Below are 13877 nucleotides of genomic sequence, written 5' to 3' on the forward strand. Positions count from 1 at the left end.
TTGGTGAGAGGAGAAAGTAGAATACAATTTTTGGTCAAAGGTACTAGAGATAATCGTCCTTCAGAAAGAAGGAAGAAGAAGACGACGACGCGACGAGAGAGCGGGCGAGCGGTTTTTTCCGATGAAAACGCCGGCGCTCCTCCTCCTTCTCTTCCTCGCCTTCGTATCCGTCATCCCTCCGTCAAGCTGCCATGGCGAATGGGAGATACTCACGGAGCAAAACTTCTCTTCCCAGATCCGTCTCCACCCTCACGTCCTCCTCTTCGTCACCACTCCATGTACCCTCTCTCTCTCTCTGTCCTTCGTCTCGCGTACATATGCATAGTTTGCGTAAAAATGTAATTGGGATGAGTCTGAACGGATTTGATAGGCTGAATTTGTCACTAGCTGGTTTTTTCTTATTGCCTTATTAGTTATCTGATTGGTTTCATTGCTGATTCATAGGGTGTGGTGAGTCCAGATCTCTGAAGAATGAAATTACTCAGTTGGTTCAGAGTTCAGAGGAGTCTGGCTTGTTGAAGTTAATGGTTGTATACAGAAATTCAGAAAAGGTGCTTGCACAAGCCATTGGTGTTGCTGCCAACGGAATAACAGTTTTGTACTATCACAATAGTGTGCCTTACAACTATCTAGGGAAACTCCGAGCCTCAAATATATTGGCTTCTATTCGTCCTTATCTGACATCTACTCCCCAAGAACTCCCTCTCAAACATTTGAAGTCTCCAGAGAGTTTGAAAGATTTCCTTGAATCATCTGATAAGGCTTTACTTCTGTTCGAATTTTGCGGATGGACTACTACACTGCTTTCTGAGTTAAAGAAAAATGTAACAGAAGATAACCTTTGGCAGGGTGAGTTGATCTGCTGTTGCTGGCTCTTACATGACGAGGGATGTTCCTGATCTTGTGAGATTATTTATGTTCCTATCATATTTGTTTCGTTTTATGATTTGATTTCTGTAGATCTCCTAATAGATTAGGCTAGTAATTCGCTAGTGTAAGTGAAGTCTATAGAGTATTAGTTCTTTAGAGTTTAACCAGAAAAAGTCTTCATCTAATATATCAAATCCTCTTGTGAACTTCGAATCTTACCAAGAGTTATTAGTCTCTCCGGTGTTGCATCCCGTGGTATGAAGCCTACGAATCTATATTTGTTTTTTTATCAGCTATCAATTGACTACTCTTGTGAAAATGAAATGCCCAATATTGCATTTGATTTTCTTGAACCCTTTACAAGATGTCATGTCATGGCCACTATTATGGTGTAGGCATATCTTAGTTTTATTTATCGAATATTTGGAATGTTTGGCTAATACTTTGACATTCTGATCATTACTCTGCAGGAAACTTCTCCAAAAAAGTAGAAACTGATCAAGTGATAAAGCTCAGTGGAAAAAATAACCAGAAGGTGGCTGGTAGATTCTCACTTCATGTCTAGATGATGTTGATATGTTCTAGTAGGTGCATTGCTTCCATAATGTTAATTTTCTTTGCACCCTGGAAACAGGCTATGCAGAATGGAACAATATGTGTGGACTCCAAACTGGATTTGGTAGAGTTCCTTGGCTTGAGGATTTTAGCTATGTCAATGATACTGCTGCTTTGCAGGAAAATGGCAGGGTAAATCTGGATTTTGGACAGACATGTAACCGTGAACAGTTCAAGCAATTTAGTTCATTCCTCTCAAGATTGATTGCCACCACAAAAGATTTTTCTCTGCCTCCTGAAAGGCAAAAATTTGGTCTGATCACAGAAGAATCATTGGCTTCATCGTTTAATATTGGAAAATCTGATTCATGGGCAGCGATCATTCAGCTGGCAGGATGTCCACACTGCTCAAAGATTCTCAAGGCCGGGGACGACATTTCGAGATTCTTAAAGATGGAAAATCCAATAGTCACAGAGGTACGGTCTCTTTATGTCTCTAGGTTTAGTAATTTTGCATATTCATTACCTGTTCTTTGAGAAGAAATAGCTGTAGCTAAACGAGTGTGTAGTTTGTTTAGTGGGATCTTGTCTTGTTGTATATTTATTGGGTAACCACCCTTTCGTAACTTAAACTTCCTTGAATTTAATTTCAAAGAAAAAAGTGGTGCTCATACCCTGTTTAGACTTTAGAGTACTCCACTTCAGACGAGATGTTGCAACATAACCATGATGTGACATATCTAACTTGTTTCCGTTTTGGAATCTAGATATAGTCTTGGTAAAACCTTGTATTACATTTTAGTTTGTTATTTTATCTGTCAGAGTGTAGTGTGATAAGAACTGGGCTTTTATCTTGTTTTCTATGCAGTTCCATAGCCGACAAAACCAACGCAGCGAATTCTTTGAGTAGACTGATCTTTGTATAACAGTGACAGCATATCTTTAACAGTAGATCTCAATGTTGTTTGAGTCGATACGATTTGATATTGTAGTTGCATTTCTCTTCATTTTATTGATTTAGTGATTACTACTTCCAAAACCCCCATGTCTACTAAGATTATATAGTTATGTCCATACTAATACGTAGATCAATCTTCTTTATTCTTTTTCATGTAGCTGGAGGACGACTGGCAGGACCATGAATCTTCCTTCCCTGCAAGTAAACCGTCAATAATTCTTTTTGTGGATAGATCAAGTGGGTCTTTGGAGGATAGGAGGAGGAGTATGAAAGCACTCGATACTTTCCGAGAGGTAGCTGCACAGCATAAGTTGTCTGACATAAAAAACTGGAAGAATGATATTAAGTATGAGAACTTCGTTGGCCAGGCTGCTCAAGAATCAGGGTCCGTGTCACTTCCGAAAACTGTCCTAAAGTTTAAAACTATTAAGTTAGAAAAGAAAGTTTCGTTTATGATTTTGGATGGGGATAAAAAAGTAGCCCTAGATACTATAGCACCAGGTCCAGGTATGGAAGGCAGTTCCCTGCAGGAGATTCTGACAAATCTTCTTCACAGAAGAAGAGAAAGTAAATTGAGCTCACTTGCTAAGGATGTTGGTTTCCGTCTATTATCTGATGATGTGCACATAAAAGTGATGGATGCATTACCATCACAAGCAGAAGTTATCTCTAGACAAGATACAGCTTCATCTTTGGCAGAAGGTTCTAGTGTAATTTCTCTTCAATCTAAAGAAGGAGATGTGCAAAACAGAGTCAGTATGAGATCTGAAGGAAAAGATGAAATGAAATCCTTTGAAAGTGAATCTTCCTCCCCCAGTGATGAAGACCAAGTTTCAACGGACGGAAGTGAACAATTAGTAATGACAGAAACTGATAAGACTGAAGTTAACTTAACAGACAAACTGCACTCGGAACCGAAGGAAGATCCAGTGCATAGTTTCACGGGTTCATTTTTCTTCTCTGACGCAAATTATGCATTGCTTAGAGCTCTGACTGGTGATGTTAAGATTCCATCAGCAGTAATAGTCAATCCTGCTTTACAACAGCACTATGTCCTTCAACATGAGTTAGCATTCAGCTATTCATCACTGGTTGACTTTCTCCATGGATACCTCAATGGACGTCTATCACCTTATACACAGTCTGAATCTACCACTGAAATGCCTAGACAAGCTACAGTTCCACCTTTTGTTAACCAGGATTTTCACGAGGTGGATTCTATTCCCCGTGTCACTGTCAATACTTTCTCCCACATGGTTCATGCATGGAATCAATCCAGTGCAGAGAAGGCTCCCTGTCCTTTGTGCCAAGACGTTTTGGTCCTTTTCAGCAATAATTGGTGTGGGTTTTGTCAGAGGATGGAGCTAGTTCTACGTGAAGTATACCGATCACTAAAAGAATATAAAGAGATAACTCAAGGCGGATACAGGAACAATCAAGGGCTTTTCAAATCAGGTATATTGGATCTGTATTACCATGTCTTGGTTAACTAGTTTTTTTCCTTTTATCTTTCTATCCGAAAGTGAAATGGACATTTTTTCAACTTTTTTCTTCATTCTCTTATCCTATTGTTTTGTCTGTTATGAAGCAGAGAAACCAACTAATGACAAGAATCTAAAATTTCCCCGTATCTACTTAATGGACTGCACGTTGAATGATTGCAGCTTAATCCTAAAGTCGATCAATCAGGTACATTTCATGATAGCTTGCTTGAGTTTAGTCTGGTTTGTTTGATTGATTCTGGTATTTGCATCTCAGCATTGCTATCTCAATTCAAACAGTTCTTTCTCTGAAAGCACTTTTGAGAGCTTATAATTGTGCACCCCATATTCTCATTTCTGAATCTGAAACGTTGCAGAGGGAAGTGTATCCTTCTCTGATATTGTTTCCAGCCGAGAGAAACAAAGTCATTCCATATGAAGGGGAGACATCTGTAACTGACATAACAGAGTTTCTAACTCGCCATGCGAATAACTCTCGTGAATTTTTCAGTAAGTCAATATCTGCATCCTATTCTGATTCACTTGTTTTATACATATATGCTGAATATTATCTCTAAAGAGTAAAGACACCATGTACTGTCTGAACATCCAAAACAAAAATTGAATGGACATAGTTCTGCAGAATCGTAATATGCTTCGCAACTTGTGACTCAGTTTTACCTTAGTAACTCGTTTTCTTTCAGCCTTAGCTGGTTAGGAAACATCGTATTTTTCTGAAGATGGTTTTTGGCTTTTTATACTTAGTATAGATCTGGAGCCTAAACAAAGCAAGTAATGCATCTTTCTCTGGCAGGAATCATCCCTTCTCTGTCTGGAAAAGGAAGAAGAAACTCAAACATGTTCGATCAATCTTCATGCGGGGTAAACAATAAAGTGACAGATGGTGATAAACTTGTTGAGGTCGTTTTAAGGGACAGAGAGCCTGTGGAAAGAGAGGTAAATCATGACCAGGTCAATTCCCAATCTCCTCCGATGCACTCACTCACAACCGCTCCCCAAGTGAAAACCGGCACAATCCTGGTCGCTACAGAAAAGCTAGCTGCCTCCCAACCGTTTTCTAAATCAAAGATTCTGATCCTAAAAGCAGGCCCCGAATTCGGTTTCTTGGGTGTAATCTTCAACAAACGGTTGAGATGGAAATCATTCCCTGACCTCGGCGAAACAGCCGAGCTCTTGAAAGAAACTCCTTTATATTTTGGAGGTCCTGTCGTTGATCCAGGAGTACCCCTTTTAGCTCTGACCCGAGAGCGAGACTCTTCCACAAACCATGATCACCAAGAGATCTCACCAGGCGTGTATTTCCTAGATCATCAATCTGTGGCCCATCGAATCCAAGAGTTAAAATCAAGAGAGCTGAATCCGAGTGACTACTGGTTTTTCTTGGGATACTCAAGTTGGAGTTATGATCAGTTGTTTGATGAGATCGGTCTTGGAGCATGGGATGTTGATAATAGCGGCATTGACTTTGGTTGGCCTTGAAGCTGTTGCATTGATGTTATCTTTTACTTTTTTAGAAAGGAGAAAAATTTCATAAGTGAAAAAGAATAGAAGATAGTAAAACCCACATGTGGGTAGAAATGTTGGTTAATTGTAGATTACAGCAGATAGAATTACATTACTTCTTTGAAGCATCCCTCTTGCAGACTTCTAAAAGTCAAAAATTGATTGACAGAAGTTTGTAATTCACATTTGATTGATTGTTTTTTTTCCCGAGTACATTACAAGATCAATCAAACTGAAAATCTTCACCAAAAGTAATACACAAGGAGCCATAACAAAAGTCATTCATCTCTCTTTTTGCCAGTCTTGTACTCTAAGTAGCAAACCTTATCCTCCGGATCAGAAAATGCTAAGAAAGCCTCTCTGTGAGTAACATCAGCCTGAATATGACGCATGGAAGCAAGGTATAAAGGCGACCACATCCTCACACCAGATAGATTGTTGAGGACCATCATTGTATTAAGCACCGTAGTCTTGTCATCTGGGCGCTCAAAGAGTTGCTTCTTGGAGGATTGTAGTGCGCTAAAGGAAGGGATGCGAGCTCCATCCAGATCTTTTGTTAAATCATTATACATATCATGTATATCATGTAGCATATCATGATACATATCATGAACCATCTCACGATACATATCATGAATCATATCACGAATCATCGAGCTCGTCTGATCCAAAATGTTTTCTTCATCGCTTGATTCTTCCGAATTATCTGTTGAGTCATCATACATATCATCATCCTCTTCAGACTCTAAAGAGTCCAAACTGTTTTCCCCAACGCTTGATCTTATCGATTCGCCGCTTGCATAACTACTGTCAGCAGAATCCTCATCAGAAATATCCATATTGGGAATCTACTACTACCTTGGTCTTATATTTTCAAGCTTCAGGCCAACTCCTATAATGAAATTAAACAATTCAGAGTTAAAAGACATGAACAAATGAGAAAAGTATATCAAAGGAGAAAAGAAATGTGCAAGAATATCTTAAATCTGTTTATTTCACCAATCGTCACTCATCATCTCTACACATTTTTGTTTATGTGTCACTTTTCCTAAATTGTTGTGAGTAAACTTCAGGATATTGTTGAAAACAGTAGCAATGATGTTCCATCACTCTATGATGATACAAGAGAAAGCTATTCCAAAACTGAACACAAAGCAACTACTATGCATCACCGTGAAGATCGATTATAGTAGTCTTCACCAGTGACTAGCAACAACAGTATCAGTATCAGTCTCTCAGATTGTAACAAGAGTAAAGTGATCAGTCCATAATCTAAGCTATTAATGATCAGCAAAACATGGAAAAATCAAAGGGAATCATATCAAAATCAAATCAGGAACTCAACGATCTCTAGCACAAAAAAGAATTCCATAATTCAGATCGAAACAAATCTAACCTAAATTCTCAAAGCCGATTTACCTGGGAATCGTTATAATCTAAAACAAGGAACACTAGGAAGACAAGGGACAAGAGACAAGACTAGAAACGAAGGCTACCTTTTTAAGCTATCTCCTGGCCATGGACGGTGGTGCGATGGACTCTTGAGTGTTTGAGAGAACTGGTTTCGTCTCTTTTTGTAGTTCCCAGATAAAGTTAAGGGTATTTGGTCATTATATTAGACAAAACGCTAACAAAAATCGACCAAACGTCCAAAAATTTTGCGTTCGAATCCCCACACCAGCGACATTATGAGAATTGACCTTATATTAACTAGTTTGACTTATTGACTTTTGTTCTTTTCCAAAATGACTTATTGACCTTTATTTGGTAAAATTTGTTTATATATAATAATATAAGTATGAGAAAAAGACACGTAGAGCGCCAAAAAGACCAGTGGTTGTGTGTAAAGTGTATATATAACGGATAAGGTTTGCATGGTTCAAGTTCTCTTCCTCCACCCCACACACACACCAAAGCTTCTTTCTGAAAGTATCATCCATGGCGGTACGTTGTTTGGTATCTCCAAATCTCTTAAATTCTAATAACAAGCTTTCCGGTATTACTCTACGCCCTCGTTTGCTTCCTATTTCTTGTCTCTCCAAGAAATACGATGCTTCTTCTTCGGTGTGTATATATATTACTTCCCCTCCTTTCATAATAAGTTTCTTCTGTGGGGTATGTGAAATAACGATGATCGGATATGTAAATATACAGTCAGCTATTAATGGAGGAGGGAGCTCAAAAAAGCGTCTGATCACTTTATCTCCTAGTGAAGGCAAATGGAATGGAAACTGGAACACTCAGTACGATGTCTCTCTTCGTGATCTTCAACTCCAAGATCTCGTTGAAGACGGCCCTGCCAATTCCCGTGTCTCTGTCGACCTCTCTGTCCAAAGGGTACCTTAGATTTTGATGTGTTGAAGTGACATTATTTGAACATTAGAATCTGTCTTCACTCTCTCTCTTACCCAACCAATCATTTAGTGTTGTTACTTTTCTAGCACGCAAGTATGGGACTCTCGGTTGATGGAAGGATCATGACTTCTATCGCAAGAAAGTGCAGCATTTGCTCCTCTCTTTATTCTCGACTGGTAACTGTTTCGTTTTAAGAAAAAACCCTTTCGCAAGGAAACTGTTTTGATGGAAATATATGTGACCAGATCGATACAAGTTTTACCGTATGGATTTTGCCAACAAGCCGAGAAAATCGAGCTTCAACATTGCCAGTAATTGGCGGTGATGATCCTTCGGTGAGACACCTTAGACCATCATAAGCTCTCTCTACATATCAACAAAGTGAAATGAGTATAAGTCTCTGTTACTATTGGCAGGTTATATATGTGAGACCTGGTTATGAAGCTAACCTTGATTCCCTTGTACAAGACACTATCCGCCTCACCACTTATGCTAAAGTAAGATTCAATTCAAATTATTACCAAGGTTCATGGAATCCATAGGACTGAATGTTTCACTTATATTGTTGTCTGATTGTAGGATATATGTTCAGATTCCTGTGAGAAATCGGAACCGACACTGCATTGTAAGCTGCACTCTGTTTGTTTTGTTCCCTATTCCTCCTACATGACATGTTTGTTAATTGTTCAGAAGGATTAAAGTGCTTTGGTTTCTGAATTGCTTTTGTAGATGTTGGTGAGACAAAAACAGCTTCTGTTCATAAGAGATGGTCAAGACTACTTGAGCTTAAGAAGAAGTGAAAACCATTTATATATTTCAGTTTCGACTAGACAAACAATAGAATTTTATTTTTATTTTTTTAATAATATATTGCAATATTGAACTGAAAACAAATACACAACATGAATCTCCAAAATCGTTAAACACAGAATAATAACAAGGGAAATTACATAATGAACAGATCAAGTTAGAGTTTAAAAGAAAGATTAAAACCCTAATTATGCTTAAAGGAATGTTTCTTGGAACATTATGTCACTCTGTTTCCCTGTTTCCCATAAGGATTCAACAAATCCGTACTCATCTTCTTTCAGCAAGTAACCTGATTGACCGTATGATGAGTCGCGGTAGAGATCTTCAATAGCGAAGTTATGGTTTTGGTTATAGTAACAAGTAGCTTGTGATGAAGGCTCGCCACAGATCTTCTCGAGGGAGGAGAAAGTAGAGTTCTGTTCAAAAGAAGCAATTTTATCACAGGAAGATGGACTCGAGGACTTTGGGTTTTCGTCGAGAGAAGAGAAGCTAGGGTTTTGATCAGAATTGGAAACAGATTGTGATTTTTCTTTCTTCTCAAGGCAATCCATCAGATGCTTCCTCGTTCTCATTATACGATCCTCGATCACGTTTAACTCAGAGATATCGTCGCAATTACGGTAGAGATCAGGTCTTCCCACCAAAACCCTAGCTTGGATTGCGGGTTAATAATCTTCGGAGAAGTCAGAGGCTTGCCGTTGAGATAACATTCAGCAATTTCAGAGGCAGGAGAGTAGCCGGAGAAGGAGTAGACAACGTCGTTGTTCTCTGCCGGAGAGGTTACGAAGACGGCGATGTTGGCCCCGGAGAGAAGGCAGAGATCAGCGGCTTTCGAGAAGAGAGTTTGACGGCGTTTGCTGCAAGCCACCGAGCGTTGTTGTTTAGTGTCGCGCTTCTTAATCTCGATCTTTCTCTTTGTTCCTCTTCTTTTCATCGTCATCGCCGGCATTATTATTAGGGTTTGTTGTTTCGAAAAAAAGAGAGAGAGATATTACTAAAAGAGAGAGAGAGACAGAGTGAGTGAAGAAAAGAAGAGTAACTCATATATTTATAGGATATTTTAGGTCGATATACTATACCTAGTTAATTACTGAATGTGTTTTCCTTTTTTTTTACATTATATATTTATAGGATATTTTACGTGAAGTAGAAACCATTTATATCTTTCAGTTTCTCTTTTCTATGTATTTCAAAGTCTCATTAAGATTTTAATACTGTTCATACTCAAATAGATACAAAATAAACAAAAACCACATCGACAAGAAAATGTAATGCTCTATGTAACATGTAAATTTGTGAAACTGATTAGAAGAAGACAAGCATTGTTGAGTTTAGTTCCTCAGACCCTCTTTTTGTTGCATTTTCTCTCTCAGGTTTCCGAGAGGTCCATATCCTTTATCCTTCTCTTCTCTGTCACAATCACATTTCCTCTTATTCAGATTCGCACCACACTTCAAGCACATTCCTTTACACGCAGGATCACAGATCGCAGTGATGGTGATTTCTAAATGCACCAAGTCTCTTATATGCTTTGAGATATCTATTTCTTTCGCCTCAGGCGGGAAATGAAGCTTATCCTCCCAATCTATCCATGAATCATCATCATCATCCTCATTCTCTTCTGTATCATCTGACAATCCAGAAAAGGAAGTAGCTTTGTCACTACCAAATGAGAATCCTAGATCAATGACATCAGGTTCTTCAACTGGATCTTCGGTTAGTAATAGCGAGAAGTTGGAGAAGATGCTCTCTCCTGTTGACTCACCACATCTTCAAACACATAAGAGAAAACCAGTAAATAACAAAGTTGATGCAACCATAAGGTAGTATAGTAAAGAAGCTGTGATGAGTTCATAAGAAAGCACCTGTTGCAGCCAAGTGTGATAACAGTCCTGACAATTCCATCGAGTCTCAGCTTCCTCTTCTTCCTTATGACATCAACCGAAATCTGAACAGGTGTTCCATCTGGATAATCCTTTACATCTTTTGTCACTCTTAGTCCCATTGCGGAAGCTCTCTTCTTGGAGACCTCTGTTGACAATCTTCCCAACCCAAGCCTCTCTAAGGTAGTGCAATACTCCACATGTGTGACTGAAGCATTTCTCCTATACATAACCGAACCTTCCCAAGGTGACCCAGTATCCTCAACTTCCTCCTGATCTTCCCAATCCATATCTATTGTGCTGGTCTCTGTAAAAGACTCCTGACTAACTAATAACCGACTCTTTGCTAGCCTACGAAGCTTATGTGGTTCTGTGAACAAGTAACTGATATGCTTTCTAATACCAGTGCTAAATTTAGATTCGCCGGTGGAAGCACGTAGAGTTAAGGTACATGTTTTGAGTTTAAGAAAACTTGGACTTACCCGTTTGGTCTGCGGCAAGGGAGCTACACAAGATGAAGAGCAAACCAGAGACATTTTCACAGCACAGATGATAATAGAGGAGGCAAGACTATCAAAGTTGTCAAACTATCATACTAAAATATGGTATAAATCTCTAGAAAAACTCCCAATAGGTTTGAGTTTGTTCAGCTTGAAACAGAGACACCAAGCATACAAGAATCAAACACTAGGTTTCACCACCTGCAAGAAACATTTGCTGGTGTCAATTTTGTTATAAGACAAAAAGATTCACACGAGGAAGTCTGAGAAGAAAAATAAGGAAATTGGGTATCTGAGACTTCATAGTAACATCCCAAACAGAATGAATGAGAATAATTTGAGCTAGGCATTTTATCGAACACCTGCTATGCACCAATTTTACATAGATAAAGGACAGACCTTTCCTTTTTGATCAAAAAAAAAAAAGGACAGACCTTTCCACTTCCAGTTTACAAGCGGCAAACATCATGATGAAACTAAATCGGAAAATTACAAAGAATTTCGATTAAAGAGATTATAAAATGAAATAGCTTACCTCTAAAGTGTGCTTCAAGGCACTATGTTCGGCTTTAGACAATCGATAGACTCTGTAAAAAATCTTACAGAAACAGAGCTCTCTTACTCGGAAATGGCTGCCTAGTTTATCCTAAAACCTCAACCGGTCAACTTCAGTTAAAATACTCGAATTTCTTGGTTTACTCAAACCAAACCGCTTGCCAAATACTCATATAAACGGTTTGGTTAGAGTAAACAGGGGAATATGAGTTTTTGAACCGAAGTTGACCGGGTGAGGTTTTAGGATAAAACTTAAGTGACAAATTCGTCTGTAATGTTTTAGATTGTGTTGTGTCATTATGGCATATGACCTTAATTAAGCAAAGATGTTCTACAAAGAGAAACCTTAATACCTCAAACAAAGTCTCATAAGCAAACTAGCAAATCCAAAACTGAAAATCTAAAATCCACTCAAACCATAAGTCAAGCAAGAACAACAACAACAAGAAGCAAGCAAACAGCAACAAGAACAATAGTCTTAAAGACACTAAACTGAAAATAGGAAACACATAACTAGCGATTATAATAATAGTCTCAAGCCACTTTCATCAAACTTCGGGGGGTTTATTATTACTTAATCTGCCTCGGCGTAAGCAGTTTCGAGATGAGCTTGTTCTGCTTCTCTAACTTCTTTCTCAGTCTTCCTTCCTTTCTTGGACTTGTAGTAAACACTCATGAACGTTCCAACAGCTCTGTACTTCTTGCAGCACTCCTCGTACAACTCACCATTAAACATTCTCCAGAAGCTCTTCTCGTCGAGCTCAGACACCGCATACTGAGGCTGGAATCCATGGTTCTCAATCAGCCACTTCTCCATCTTACGCATGGCTTCTGATCCATCAAACTGTTCACCTCTTAGAACAGCACCAGGTGCATAGTAGACTTCAACGTCAGTGAACATCTTTGCATCTTTTGTGTCTCATTGAGGGAAAAGTGGAGTAGCGCAAGGATAATAAAGCGAATTCGGTTGTTTAGTCTGTGAATATCCAAACGAATAAGCGATCTTGAACTCGTTGAGAACCTCTGTTCTAGCCGAAGACAAGAGAGAAAAGAGTTTTAAAGCTCTGTTTTTATTAAATCAATGAAAGTTGTTTTACATTCAAAGAACCGATTCTCTTATATAGAGAATAATCAAAGATCTAACCCTTCTTAGAATTGTAAAGTTCCCATTATGCTATAGCTAAGATTAAAGGAAAAATACCAATTTGTAATGTTAAAAATAGAAAACTACAGAATAAAGTAAAAGGGAAATCTTCAGCTAAGTCACCGCTTTAACACCCTGCATCAGGTCCCCCGGCGTTGGAAAAGATTCGTCCCGAATCTTCAAGCTCATGTTGTTGAACATCTGCGACAAGGTGTTTGACATTGAACACATCCGAACAACGAACATCAGGAGGGAGACGAAGGCGATAAGCATTGGCATTGATCTTCTCTAACACCTCCAAAGGACCAATCTTCCGTGCTTTTAGCTTGTTATATTCACGAGGAGCAAAACGATCCCGAGTTAATACAGCCCACACAAAGTCTCCCACACGAAACTGCACATTTCGCCGATGACGATCAGCATCTGACTTGTATTTGGCTGAAGAAATCTGCAAATTGTCATGAACCTGTGAATGGATTAAAGACAAATCTATGACGAAATCACTAGCCTGACCATGATCCCGAGTAGCATCTAGAGTAACCCCAAGATCATGAGGTCCTCGAGGAATGATGCCATAAACAACACGAAATGGGCTAAAATGAGTACTTCGATTAACTGCATGGTTGTGAGCAAACTCTGCTTTACACAACACTGTATCCCACGACTTAATGTTGGTACCAACCAAACAACGAAGCATATCTCCCAAAGAACGATTTGTAACTTCTGTCTGACCATCTGTTTGTGGATGATAAGCGGAGCTCATGTCAAGACTTGTACGCAACAAACGCCAAAGGGAACGCCAAAAGTGACTCAAGAACCGTGAATCTCTATCAGACACAATCGATAACGGCAAACCATGAAGACGATAAATTTCTCGGAAAAATAATGTAGCCACTTGAATAGCATCTGTCGTCTTCTTACAAGGAACAAAGTGTGCCATTTTAGAGAATCTATCCACAATGACAAAGATAGAATCATTGCCACGTTGAGTACGAGGGAGTCCTAACACAAAATCCATGCTTATATCCGTCCATGGTTGTGTCGGAATTGGCAACGGCATATATAAACCGTTATTAGACGCATGCCCCTTAGAACGTTGACAAACCACACATCGTTCGACAAAACGAGCGACATCTCGACGTAATGTGGGCCAAAAATATGACTCCGTTAACAAGTGTAGAGTTCGGTCCCGTCCAACATGACCCTCTTCATGAAGTTCTCGAATGAGTTGAAGTCGTAAAC

The 13877-nt window shown here is 39.0% G+C and overlaps 4 protein-coding genes and 1 pseudogene across 17 annotated transcripts; 2 read left to right on the forward strand and 3 right to left on the reverse strand.

Moving 5' to 3' along the window:
* LOC104746376 (uncharacterized) lies at positions 1-5516 on the forward strand. 13 transcript variants are annotated; one of them, XM_087488453.1, is made up of 8 exons: positions 1-278; positions 445-903; positions 1341-1405; positions 1505-1902; positions 2542-3838; positions 3975-4072; positions 4242-4374; positions 4679-5516. In XM_087488453.1, exons 4-8 carry the CDS (start codon positions 1525-1527, stop codon positions 5362-5364), a joined length of 2592 nt encoding a protein of 863 aa, XP_087344579.1. In that variant the 5' UTR covers positions 1-278; positions 445-903; positions 1341-1405; positions 1505-1524; the 3' UTR covers positions 5365-5516. The 13 variants fall into 13 exon arrangements, with proteins under 13 accessions (XP_087344579.1, XP_010466138.1, XP_010466139.1 ...); XM_010467836.3 differs by having other exon boundaries at positions 445-849; positions 1341-1412; positions 3972-4072; XM_010467837.3 differs by having other exon boundaries at positions 445-849; positions 1341-1412.
* LOC104746375 (uncharacterized) lies at positions 5438-7021 on the reverse strand. The gene is made up of 2 exons (XM_010467835.2): positions 6885-7021; positions 5438-6280 (listed from the first exon to the last, which is right to left on the reverse strand). The coding sequence occupies exon 2, from the start codon at positions 6225-6227 to the stop codon at positions 5667-5669; it is 561 nt and encodes a 186-aa protein (XP_010466137.1). The 5' UTR covers positions 6228-6280; positions 6885-7021; the 3' UTR covers positions 5438-5666.
* A 178-nt stretch (positions 7022-7199) lies between these two features.
* Positions 7200-8637, forward strand: LOC104746377 (large ribosomal RNA subunit accumulation protein YCED homolog 2, chloroplastic). Of its 2 annotated transcripts, none has more exons than XM_010467839.3 (7): positions 7200-7452; positions 7543-7725; positions 7830-7919; positions 7989-8078; positions 8160-8240; positions 8323-8368; positions 8473-8637. In XM_010467839.3, the coding sequence occupies exons 1-7, from the start codon at positions 7327-7329 to the stop codon at positions 8541-8543; spliced, it is 687 nt and encodes a 228-aa protein (XP_010466141.1). In that variant the 5' UTR covers positions 7200-7326; the 3' UTR covers positions 8544-8637. The 2 variants fall into 2 exon arrangements, with proteins under 2 accessions (XP_010466141.1, XP_087344751.1); XM_087488625.1 differs by having other exon boundaries at positions 7270-7452; positions 7813-7919.
* LOC104748344 (uncharacterized) lies at positions 8629-9617 on the reverse strand (annotated as a pseudogene).
* Positions 9618-9729: 112 nt separating this feature from the next.
* LOC104746378 (large ribosomal RNA subunit accumulation protein YCED homolog 1, chloroplastic) lies at positions 9730-11706 on the reverse strand. Its single transcript, XM_010467840.3, has 3 exons — positions 11472-11706; positions 10419-11137; positions 9730-10323 (listed from the first exon to the last, which is right to left on the reverse strand). Exons 2-3 carry the CDS (start codon positions 10970-10972, stop codon positions 9885-9887), a joined length of 993 nt encoding a protein of 330 aa, XP_010466142.2. The 5' UTR covers positions 10973-11137; positions 11472-11706; the 3' UTR covers positions 9730-9884.
* Positions 11707-13877: the final 2171 nt, after the last annotated feature.

This window comes from Camelina sativa, chromosome 15, assembly GCF_030686135.1.
Source record: "Camelina sativa cultivar CO46 ecotype springtype chromosome 15, ASM3068613v1".
Taxonomy (NCBI): domain Eukaryota; kingdom Viridiplantae; phylum Streptophyta; class Magnoliopsida; order Brassicales; family Brassicaceae; genus Camelina; species Camelina sativa.

Coding starts and splice junctions, on each gene's coding strand:
- LOC104746376 (XM_010467836.3), top strand. CDS start 122: ATGAAAACGCCGGCGCTCCTCCTCCTTCTCTTCCTCGCCTTCGTATCC. Junction 3,839..3,971: donor TCAAGGGCTTTTCAAATCAG/GTATATTGGATC, acceptor TCTGTTATGAAG/CAGAGAAACCAACTAATGAC. Junction 4,375..4,678: donor TAACTCTCGTGAATTTTTCA/GTAAGTCAATAT, acceptor TTTCTCTGGCAG/GAATCATCCCTTCTCTGTCT.
- LOC104746375 (XM_010467835.2), bottom strand. CDS start 6,227: ATGGATATTTCTGATGAGGATTCTGCTGACAGTAGTTATGCAAGCGGC.
- LOC104746377 (XM_010467839.3), top strand. CDS start 7,327: ATGGCGGTACGTTGTTTGGTATCTCCAAATCTCTTAAATTCTAATAAC. Junction 8,241..8,322: donor GCCTCACCACTTATGCTAAA/GTAAGATTCAAT, acceptor GTCTGATTGTAG/GATATATGTTCAGATTCCTG. Junction 8,369..8,472: donor ATCGGAACCGACACTGCATT/GTAAGCTGCACT, acceptor TTGCTTTTGTAG/ATGTTGGTGAGACAAAAACA.
- LOC104746378 (XM_010467840.3), bottom strand. CDS start 10,972: ATGTCTCTGGTTTGCTCTTCATCTTGTGTAGCTCCCTTGCCGCAGACC. Junction 10,324..10,418: donor ATCACACTTGGCTGCAACAG/GTGCTTTCTTAT, acceptor ATGTGTTTGAAG/ATGTGGTGAGTCAACAGGAG.